This window comes from Xenopus laevis, chromosome 9_10S (assembly GCF_017654675.1).
Source record: "Xenopus laevis strain J_2021 chromosome 9_10S, Xenopus_laevis_v10.1, whole genome shotgun sequence".
Taxonomy (NCBI): domain Eukaryota; kingdom Metazoa; phylum Chordata; class Amphibia; order Anura; family Pipidae; genus Xenopus; species Xenopus laevis.
In genome coordinates this window covers 105,863,358-105,875,388 of record NC_054388.1, presented here as the reverse complement: position 1 = coordinate 105,875,388, position 12,031 = coordinate 105,863,358, and the positions used below count along the sequence as shown (strand labels likewise).

Genomic DNA, 12,031 nt, shown 5'->3' with positions numbered 1-12,031 from the left:
CTTCCCCCCAGCAGCCTAACAACAGAACAATGGGAAGGTAACTAGACAGCAACTCCCTAATAGTAAAATCCAGGTCCCACTGAGACACATTCAGTTACATTGAGTAGGAGAAACAACAGCCTGCCAGAAAGCAGTTCCATCCTAAAGTGCAGGCTCTTTCTGAAAGCACATGACCAGGCAAAATGACCGAGATGCACCTACACAACAATATTATAAATTAAATACACTTGCTGGTTCAGGAATGAAATTTTATATTGTAGAGTGAATTATTTGCAGTGTCATTTAGAAACAAAAACTACACCATAAAAATACAGAATCCTTTTAAAGGAACAGTACAGAGCTTTCCTCAGTTATTCAACTGTATTGTCCACTGGGGATTGAACATCTGGTATCCAGTAAGACCCTATGCACAGAACTCTTGGGTCAGGGACACCCTGTGACCTATCAGTTAACCTTTGATTCTGGAACTCCACCAAGGTCAATGTTAGCCCACCCAACCAGTGTTTCCCAGACAGGTACCTGTATCCACTTCAGCAGGTTACAATAAATCCTATGGACAGAGACTGCAGCATTTTGATAAAAGGAGTTTTATTAATGCATTTTAAAAAATCAATTTAAAACAATGCAAAAATATTACAAAACTGTATTCCAAAGGGATTGTAAAATACAGAGATTTGTAAATATTTATAAAAGCCAAAACCGCTAAAAAAAATAAAACAAAAATACACTTATCCGCATAGACCTTTTGCTCTTATGTATTAGTGAAGAGGGATGTGAGGTCCATGGGGAGGGAGGGGGATAGAATGAGAATTTGGATTCTAATAGAAATATCTACAATACCGACATTACACAAAACACACACACACTTGCTGCTTTAGCACATAGTGCAAATGGTATTTATGAAGCAACACTGACATATTCCAATGGAAATATTAGAAGCTTCCCACTAAAGGAGGCATAGGTATTCCCTTATACTGAGAACAATTCTGCAGAAACAGACCCTTAAATTGGGCTCATTGTCTGTACAAAGAGACCATAAAACGATGGCAAGATAAGTATACCCCTGAACTCCGCACAGTTTTTAAGTTTTCTCATAGACTGTATAAAGAGATACCATAAAAGATATAGCTGATGTTCACTAAAGAGGAAGCCCTCTGTATAAACTACCCCCCTTCCCTTTGTTTTAGGCTTTTAGATGGAAGCTCATTCTAAACGGGTCCGCTCAGTGGACTGCTGATTTGCTTTGATAGTGCTCATAAGAACAGGAAATAGAATGTAACGTTACTTGACCTTTGCACTGTCTAGTGCAAGAAAAGACATCGCCTCATTATAACAAAAGGCACATGTATTAAATTAAAATACAGGGGGCAATTTAAACCAGTCTATAAAATAAATAGTGTATAGGGAAGAAAGTCCTCTTCTTTTATATATAGTCCAAAACCAGCCGCACTGATTGGTAATTTTAGCACATGCGCACATACCCATTTGATGCAATAGGAGCCATCTTACTTTTGGGCATAATCCACCTGATTAACGGTCATTGGAGCGCTATTTATACCCAACCACTTGTGCGACTTTGATATTATTGCTGGGATAGCAGAGTGAATTTCTGCTTTTATTAATATATATTCTAAAAGGAATTATATTGATCTTTAACTCTTGAAGAAGTCACTGAGAGTGATGAAACACGCTGGGACTGGGATTTGAATCTTCTGAATGTTCATTGACGGGAACTGAATCTTCCCATTGCACAACTATAAGCTATTGTTGCCTGCAAAAACTCTAAGTGCATTTTATCCATATTAAGGGGCAGATTATCAAGGGTCGAATTTAAAATTACATTTTTTTATGGTCGAAACTGTCAAATTCAACTAGGGAGTTATTCAAATACGATTCAAGTTTAAAAAAAATTTGAATTTGATTTTCAAAATTTATCATACTCCCTTTAAGAACTCGAATTGGACTATTCACTACGTAAAACCTGCAGAATTGCTGTTTGAGCGAATGGGAGACGTCCAGGAATCAGTTTGGAGCGATTTTCAGCCTTTCTGTCAATTGAGTTTTTTTCGGAGAAAAAACTCACATCAAGTCTTTTAAATTCAAATTGAATTCGGGTCAATCAAATTCATCCGCGGTTTTAAAATTCAATTTTGTTCATAAATTTCGATTGGTCGCATTTCGAATTCATGGGAGTTTTTAAAAACTCACATGAATTTTAAAATTCGACCTTGGATAAATGTGCCTCCAAATAAATTCATCGTAATGATTTTACACTTGGGGAGTGTGCCCTTCTTGTTATTTATTTTTAAAAGGCAAATGTATGTTCGGTACAAGCCCAGTTCATTAAAGTCGTGTTAAAATAGGGGTTATACTTTTCCTTTAAAAAGCTTGTAGACATTAGGATAGAATAATTCATTTTCCACAGCTGCATTGAATCCCGAACCTTGGACACTTTTCCCAGACTAGGCCTGGGGGAGTTTGGCATCCAGTAAGGTGGGTCTGGAGAACAGCAGGTTGCCCACACATGAGTGAGGCTCAGTAGCACTGCTCAGAGAAGAGTAATGTCACTGGGTGGGAGGGTGAGGTGCTTATCCCGGCTCTGAAGCAGATTCTCCATGTGCGTAGCGACCACCCTGCACAGCTCCAGGCCCTAACAGGACAAAACAATGGAATTATATCCGTGTGTGACGTCACAATGTACAGGCTGAAACCTGCGGGGACACTCATTTCTGGCACTGGTTTTATTTGTGTTGCTACGTAGTCAAATAAAAAGTAAAACAAAAAACCCCACGGGATAGATTAAAGGGGAACTATAGCAAAGATGAAAATTTAATATAAGCTTCAGCATACTGAAATTTGAACAGGGACCAGTGGAAATCTATAGGGAGCTGCAATAAAGGGGCTATTTTTAAAGATAATATTAATTTTTAGCACCATGTAAAAGCAACACCATATATTACTTATAATTGCCTACACAATTTGGTTTTTTTCATTCATCCTATATGTTTAAATTTGCATTTTCGCAATAGTTCCGCTTTAATAATGCATATGAAAGTGTAAGGATAATATAGGGATGGCCTAGTGTCTGTAGCCTTCCCCTGATCTAACAGCTGCTTGGAACATAGGCCAAATCTGGCTTCAAAAATTGTACAATATTAATTGCTCTGTAACATGGGTTTTTCAGATAATTATACTGGGTTGTCTTTATTCGTCAGAGCCAGGTATTACTGACACCCAAGGCAATACTACTTGGCCTGTAACTCTGCCTACAAGCTTGCCATTCCTCCCCCCAACACAATTGGTCTGTACCACCTCTCTGTTCACATGACCTTTCTGGCTCTCACTCCCCTAGTTCACTTGCCAGCCCCCCAGCACAGGCCACACCTGCCTGCCCACCAATTTAATGGCCTCTAAATAGGCTTACTACCTTTTTTATACAAAATTATGTGATTGGTCGGGTATTAGGGTAAGGTTGTTGCCTAGCAGATCTGTGGAATCTTGTGGGTATTTGGTTGGCATAACCAGGTACATTCTAAGAGGTGAAGGTTTAACTGGGCTGGTTAATTTTTAAAGGGCGAGGACCCCCCCGAATTTGAAACAGTGGCCACCCCAGAACCCCTTTACCTCCACTAAGTGGTTAAAATATATTAGTCATTTCAGCTTTAACCTTTTTAGAAACCTCCGTCTCCACTTCTACTTTACAGCAGGGATTAATGGTTAGAGCTCAGTGCTGCTTCTAAACTCTAACACCCAAGAGTCTTGTGTTAAAGGAGAACTAAACCCTAACAATGAATATGGCTAAAAATGCCATATTTTATATACTGAACGTATTGCATCAGCCTAAAGTTTCAGCTTGTCAATAGCAGCAATGAACCAGGACTTCAAACTTGTCACAGGGGGTCACCATCTTGGAAAGTGTCTGTGACACTCACATGCTCAGTGGGCTCTGATTGGCTGTTGAGAAGCTAAGCTTAGGGCTCATCACTAATTATCCAGCAGAAAATGAGCTTCCCTGGCTGTAATATAAGCTGATGCTACAGGTTTGCTGATTATTAAATTCTGATGCTAATTGCACTGGTTTCTGTGCTGCCATGTAGTAATTATGTGTATTAATTACTAATCAGCCTTATATTGTGACATTTCTATTCTATGTGTACTGTATATTGTGAGTAGGTCCCTAAGCTCAGTAAGTGACAGCAGCACAGAGTATGTGCAGTGAATCAGCAGAAAAGAAGATGGGGAGCTACTGGGGCATCTTTGGAGACACAGATCTTTACTGCTAAAGGGCTGAGGTTGCCTTGGGCTGGTACAGAAGCACAAAACATAATGTACAACATTTCTAGCTACTTCTTTAGTTAAGCTTTAGTTCTCCTTTAATCCTGGTATTTATTTAGCATACGTATTTTCATTGTCACCCTGCATAGATAATTACTACGGACAATTACCTGCTCGAGCTGGAGCTGCGTAACTCTCTGTGACATCACATCACCCAGCATGACATCGACATACGGGTAGCTGAACCCTGATGCAGGTCGCTGGGTCCTAGTGCTCTGGATGTTGCTCAGTGGGAATGTCACAACCAGCTCCTGTGAGTACATAGAACAGGGAAGCAGAATTCAGAAAATTCAGTTTTTTTAAGGCAATGAGCATTTTCCCTTTCCATATTATGCAAATAAAGGTCAGCTGTAATGTAGAACACGTATTGCTGGTGTTATGCAAGCAGAACTATTATTGTTAGGCAATGGAGGGAAAGTTCTGGCATTGGAGCATCATTTTTACATTTGTAACGATGAGTATTTTGGAACTAGAGGGTGCAACGGGAGAGTTAAAGACTTGCATCCCCTTTAAAAGCCACATTACCCTTAAAAGCCATAGGGTTGTAGGAAGCTAGGCATTGTAATGACTATTATTTTTAATAGGGAAGTGACTTATAGCAAAGCAGGGATGTGCCTTAGCAGGGGCAATATAATACCTGTTACTTGTGGACTTGACTTTCCCTTTACCGATAGCTAAATAATAATAAATTCTTCATGTTTCACTTCTGCATATCCCTGACCTAATCCTTTTTTTCCCATTTTTTAACTTGGTGCAAACAAATGACTCATACTGTCTATCCCTATCAGGCAGATGTAGCTCTATATGAATTTGCTTTATAGCCTGGCAGGTCTAACAATCTCGGAGACAGAGTTGGGGCGCATACATGCGTTTCCTTATTGAGGAAGTTCAGTCCGTTCTGGTTGACGGCCAAGATACAGGGGGCGATGACTGTGTTGTTGCTGCAGCTCTGGATGTAGAAGAAGGACGAGCCAAACATGGGGAAATCGCTCACTATACCTATGGAGATAGAAGGGCTTGTTAATTAAAGTGGCCACTCTGCTTAAAGTCTAAAATAGAGTAAGGCTAGAAATGCTGTATTTTGTATACTAAACATAAACATGAATTTACTGCACCACAAGCCTAATCAAACAAATAATTTATGCTTTCAAAATTGGCCACAGGGGGTCACCATCTTGTAACTTTGTTATACATCTTTGCAAGACCAAGACTGTGCACATGCTCAATGTGGTCTGGGCTGCTTAGGGATCAGCACAAGTCAAGTAATATCTGCCAAAAGCCGATACAACAAGACTGATTAAAAATTAGAATATACAGACTGCACTGGGTCCTGTGTTGTCATGTAATCTAATGTGGATTTTATCGTTTTTGTATTGTTTGATACAAACTTTCTCCAACTCTGCAGAACCAGTGGCTGCAGCAAAATAATCCTCCAAATAGAATCCCAGTTTATCTGTTTAAATCTGGCTCCATGATCTTTGTCCCTGCAGCTGGAGTTGCAAACAGTAAAGTGGATGTTAAGGCAAAAATAAAATCCAATACAAATCTCTACACAGTCACCAACTGCTCTACAGGGAAAAAAACAAAGCTGCTTGAGTTCTGCATGGCTGGGAAGCAAGGTGGAGACTCCCCCTGCCGTTCATCCTGCTGTATGATTGTTTCCCTGCAGAGCAGTTAGGGACCGTCTGACAATTCCTATTCACAGCAGTAAATGAAGGGAGAATTTCACTGCATACAGTCAGGTTTATTATAAAAATGGTACACGTTTTTTAATCAAAGTATATTGGTTTATTTTTCATTAAAGAAGTTAAAAATGTGATTTTATTTTTTTGCCTTTACATGCCCTTTAAAGGAGAAGAAAAGCTACCAAGGCAGTTTATTGCCAATAGATTAGCCAGAATAGTGCAAGCTATAAGACTATATTTATTCTGCAGAATGCTTTACCATACCTGAGTAAACAGCTCTAGAAGCTCTCTCTGTTTGTTTAGGATAGCAGCTGCCATATTAGCTTGCTGTGACACCACTTCCTGCCTGAGTTTCTCCCTGCTCACTTATAGTTCTGGGCTCAGATTACAGCTAGGGTTGCCACCTTTTAATAAAATTTCCACCGGCTGGTGATGGGGGCGGGAACAAAGGGGTGGGGCGGGACGTAAAAGGGAGCGTGTCCTGACGTAGAAAGGGGTGGGTTGTGATGTAAAGGGGAGGGATCAGAAAATGCCATTGGCCAGAAGGCAGCAAAAGGTAAATTTTGAGTGAATTGGGGGCGGGCCAAGGGGTTTTATTAGAAGTATTACAAATTTACTGGCAGCTACATTTCCGGTAAATTTGTAATAACAGCCCTGGCCTTGGCAGGTGTTTTACCGGCTAGACTGGTAAAATACCGGCCGGTTGTCAACCCTAATTACAGCAGGGAGGGGGAGAGGAGCAAACTGAGCATGCTCAAGCCCTAGCCCTGGAGGTTTAAGCTGAAAACAGGAAGTCTGATACAGAAGCCCATGAGTACACAATAGAAGGAAAGAAATGTGGTGTTTCTTTTGACAGAGGACTCAGAGCAGCATTACTTTGAGGGATTACCGGTGTATTTATATAGACCTGTCTGATAAAGCTTACTTAGTTTTAACCTTTCCTTCTCCTTTAAAGCAATAGCCTTGTCAGATAATGAGAACCTCAGCCCCCCTCCTGCACGATTGGGTGACCCCCTGATATAATCACTGCCAACTTAAAGCAATGAGTTGGCATCCCACGACCGTTCCATATGGCTTAGGCTGAAGGCCGCACAGTAGTGTGGTGTTACTATGGATACTTTGCATTGCTGAGGTCTTGGGTTGGATCCTGACTAGAGCAGGGCTGCTTCTAGGTTTTCGCTACTGTATGCTGCAATCCCATGCCTTTATTTTCTGCACTCAGATAAATTTAGGGCAGTACAAGGAACATTGGCTTAACTTGAAAGGGTATAGTTGACCCTTCCTCCCATTCCTGTACAATACAGACTGACAGACATGTAGGTGCAAGAATGACCATTTCTATTATTTCCATTACCTAAGAACTGAGCTCGTCCTTGGTGCGGGCTGAGCGGTTGGATTTGCTGCATGTGCTGCATGACCATATTCAGCCAAGACTGGGGCTTCAGGACCTTGTAGAACTGACTGGGGATGTAGTCCTGAACTTCCCGGCTGCAACACCGACAACAGAGAGAGGGATAAGTGGGACAAGGGAACAAACTGTTGGCACAGAAAAATGTCAGACATCGGGGCAAATTTACGAAAGGGTCGAATTTCTGCCAGCGAAGGCTCCGCCACACTTCGAGCACTTCGCCAGCATAAATCACTACGCTAATTGACTAATATGCAAAGTTGCGTCTCTGCAGCCAAACACTGTGGAAGTTTCGCTAGCGTAAATTCGTCAGCTTGAGCATTTCATAGTAAACTTTCGCTAGAGTTAATTTCTGCCTAGCGACACTTCATTAGTATTCTTGTGCTTAGGTCAATTTAAATATGGTGGGTACATATAAGTCATATATATGTCTTTATTAGAGATGTTGGTGCAAATGCTTGAAATGGCCACTTATTATTACACATGTCCAAGGAAGCAAAATAAAGACAAAAGAGATCCTCTAATGTCTTAGACATGAGCCCACCCTAAAACAAATGTGACATGTCCCTCAAATGGTTGGGAAAGAAATGTTAACACAAAAAATTTTAATAGAACTATTGAACACAATCCCACTTTAAAGGGTACCCGTCACCCTAAGAAATAATTTCAAATTCTTTTCTATCATGTTAGTTGAGCAAAATAAACTTTACTTACACTGTATTTATTATTTAAATTTTGTTTCCTTCTGTCTTAGAATTATACAATCACAGCAAGCAGGCAGCAGCCATTTTGTGGACACGGTTATTAAGAGAAATTGTGTATCACCCCAAAATCTTGTGTATGCACCAGAATGGGGGACCTAATGTCCATGTGCAGTGCCCTACACAATTATAGAGCCTGAGGAGGGAAGGTGGAATGTGAGGAGAGCAGTGACATGTAGGAAGTGCTGAATGGAAAGTGAAAGTAATTGACTGCCCCGCCTCTATGCCACGGGCATAGAGGCAGGGCAGGTAATATTTGATTGACAGTTTAGATATTTAAACACCTTTATAACAGGTATGGATGTTTTAATGAAAAACATTTTTGGAGTTTCATATTTAATTTGCAAATGACTTTCATTATGCAGCTTTTTATGTGTAGATGACAGGTCCACTTTAAAATATAAAAAAACGCCAGCATAAGACTTTTCAGCATACGGGATATGATGTCACTGACATAAGATCGAGGAGGATGTAGCTTCATCTTATCAATTCGCCAGGTCTAAGGTGGTGAAGGAAACTCTGGCGAAAGAGGTAACATTCTGTAAAATTCATCTGGAGATAGGGCATGAAACTATACTAGCGACGGTCGCTTTCGCTAGCGAATTGTCATCTATGCCTGTTGGTAAATTGGCGATGTCCCTGCGGATGGGATTTCTGGCAAATTTTTGCTAGCAAAAGCCACTTTGACCTTTAGTAAATCTGGCCCATAGACTTTCTGCTAATGTTGACAGAGCCTAGAGCACACTGAGCATGTCCCGTGCCAATGACACTCAAAAGTGGCCTATCTAGATCCAAGATAGTGAGCTGCTGGGGGGCAACTTTGAAGGCCTGGATCATTGCTACTATAGTGCTGCTAAACATGGGATTTGAGTAGGAAGCAGTGGAGATGTTCCCTGCACCTAATATGTAATGGAGATGTGCATGGGAGTGAATAACAGCTTGATGCCTGGCTGCTCCTACCCCCTGTACTGTGGCACAAAACATATTCCAAGAAAATAAAAAGCTGTGATTTTAAATGAATAATAAAACATTCCACCACTTAGAAACAAATCTAATCTGCTGTGATTGGTCAGTGTGGGCAGGTGAGGAGATGGCATGCTTACGCAGTGGGCAGGTAGACACTGTCTTTAGCCCGATGTTGCAGGGCCGCTAGCCTCGAGATCTGTTGGAACTGCTGCTCGGTGGGTTTTATGTGAGCCACAACATTGAATAACCCCTTCAGGTAATCTGGAAGCACCTGCGGAAAGGGAGAGAGACAGAATAGGAAGAGGTCAGTCTGCTTCTGGATTCACAGCTGTGACTAGGATAGGGTGGCTACCATTCCACTTTAAAACATAGTTTTGTAAGATGCAGATTTGGCGTGTGTTTGGACAGGATCATGCCTAGCTCAAATGCCTCAATGCACAAGTAGATATTGTGGTGGTGCATGAGCCTCTGTACCTGGTTATAATGCATCGTCACATACAGCTCATTCTCAAATTTCAGCTGCTGGGCCCAGATAATGCGCCTGAACCAGAACATGTAGTTACTGTCGGTCTGTTCCATCTCTGCAGATACATCCAGGATATATTCTTTCCTGTTCAGGGGCCTCACATTCTGCCCTGATAGGAGAAGGGAAAAAATATGTTGCTATCACTTAGACTGTAAGCTCTACAGGTCAGGGACCACCTTCCTACTGCCTCTAAGGGAAAAAATATGTTGCTATCACTTAGACTGTAAGCTCTACAGGTCAGGGACCAACTTCCTACTGTCTCTCTTTCCACATGGCACTTACATAGGACTTATTGCGAAAATTCAAATTTAATATAAGCTCCATCTTGCTAAAATAAGAAACATTCTATATATAATCAATTAAATATTCTGTACCATTAATGAAATAATCAAGTTAATCTTCACCCTCCCCCTCTGAGCAACCTGTCTCTCTTCATTCTGGCTTCATGCAGTGGGTGGAGTCAGTTATTGATTGACAATTAGGTCTAATTCATTCTTGGGGAGGGGGGGTTGCACCCTTAACCTAGGTGCTCATTCTTTAAAAATAATCAGCTATGATGGAAATCCTTTTTCTCTGCATGCAGGGTGTTTGCCAGAGTCTCTTATTTTGTTACCTTTTGTTTGTGCTGGAGTTGGTAATTTAAGTTATTCTGCTAAGAAAGGGAGCCCCCCTAAAAGACATATTAGACCTACCGGTCGATAAAAATCTGACCCAGACCTCAGCCTGAAGAGTGACAGTTTGTGGAGAGTGAGATACATAGTTACATAGTTAAGTTGGGTTGAAAAAAGACCAAAGTCCATCAAGTTCAACCCCTCCAAATGAAACCCAACATCCATACATACACACACTCACACCGAGCAATAGCCTTGAATGTTATGCTTGTTCAAGCATTACAAAATAATTCTAGCCTGGATAATTGTGATCATTTTTATAGACATGAAATGTGGCTAATTAATTTGTAATCTGCAATTATTTTCATCTTTATTTCTGTCTTTGTAATTTGAGTTGGCACACATTTTATATGCATAGTAACATAGTAACATAGTAAGTAAGGTTGAAAAAAGACACATGTCCATCGAGTTCAACCTTTTTTTTTTTTTGTTTTGTTTATTAACTACCTATCTGCCAGTTGATCCAGAGGAAGGCAAAAAATACTGAAGACTAGTGGTCAGCGAATTTATTAGCCATCCATGGATTTGTGGCAAAATTGCACCATGTGAAAAACATTTTGTCGCAAAACTGCAGCTAATTTTCCATAATAAAAGCACCCATTGACTTTAATGCATTAGGACAAAAAAGTTGCCATAAGAAAAAACACCCATTGACTTTAATGCATTAGGAGAAAAAAAGTTGTCAAAAAAAATGCCTATTGACTTTAAGGGCAGAGACACACGTGGAGATTTTGGGAGATTAGTTACACAGCAACAAATCGCCTCTTATTCTTCCCCGAACTGTCTTCCTGCCGGCTAGAATCGAAATCACCTGCTGGGTTGGTACTCGGAGCAATTCGTTTTCCTATTGCTAATAGATTAGCCACAATAGTGCAAGCTATAACACTATATTTATTCTGCAGAATGCTTTAACATACCTGAGTAAACAGCTCTAGAAACTCTCTCTGTTTGTTTAGGATAGCAACTGCCATATTAGCTTGGTGTGACGTCACTTCCTGCCTGAGTCTCTCCCTGCTCACTCATAGGTCTGGGCTCAGATTACAGCAGGGAGGGGAGAAAGCGAGGGAGGAGAGGGGGAGAGGAGCAAACTGAGCATGCTCAAGCCCTAGCCCTGGAGGTTTAAGCTGAAAACAGGAAGTCTGATACAGAAGCCCATGAGTACACAATAGAAGGAAAGAAATGTGCTGTTTCTTTTGACAGAGGACTCAGAGCAGCATTACTTTGAGGGTTTACTGGTGTATTTATATAGACCTTTCTGATAAACCTTACTTAGTTTTAGCCTTTCCTTCTCCTTTAAGCCTAGGTTAGAGTCTATAAACTATAAATGGAGTGCCTCTTGGGATCGGTGCTGTAAGGCTGTTCTTTCTAAATACAGCGAAACTCTGAACATGTATTTAGGTGGGTGCCCAGTCCATCAACCCCCCTTACTCATCCCCCCATTCTATTAACCCATAACTCACCCCTGTTGGTAACAGCAAATATGGCGTATTCATGGAAGGCTTCGTCCTTGTGCACCCCCATTTCCATACAGATCTCCTCAATCACATCAAAGGCCACCTACAAGCAAACCAAGTCACTTATTTTACTAAATATAAAATGACATTTGCTTAAATTACTGTATGTATGAGCTGCTGGTGTGCTCGTGGGGGAAACATTTTTCTGGGCACATCCTGTCAGTC

At 40.9% G+C, this 12,031-nt stretch overlaps 1 protein-coding gene across 1 annotated transcript in view; it reads right to left on the bottom strand.

The window, feature by feature from the left end:
• Positions 1–588: 588 nt before the first annotated feature.
• The window catches only part of LOC108703232 (unconventional myosin-XV-like), a 105,083-nt gene continuing 93,640 nt past the window's right edge, over positions 589–12,031 (bottom strand). Inside the window, exons 57-63 of the mRNA XM_041578109.1 lie at positions 11,813–11,909; positions 9,630–9,790; positions 9,293–9,426; positions 7,375–7,508; positions 5,201–5,334; positions 4,446–4,586; positions 589–2,650 (exon numbers count right to left, since the gene is read on the bottom strand). Of these exons, the coding sequence (XP_041434043.1) occupies positions 2,549–2,650; positions 4,446–4,586; positions 5,201–5,334; positions 7,375–7,508; positions 9,293–9,426; positions 9,630–9,790; positions 11,813–11,909 (903 nt within the window). The 3' untranslated portion in view covers positions 589–2,548. The remainder of the gene's footprint in view (positions 2,651–4,445; positions 4,587–5,200; positions 5,335–7,374; positions 7,509–9,292; positions 9,427–9,629; positions 9,791–11,812; positions 11,910–12,031) is intronic.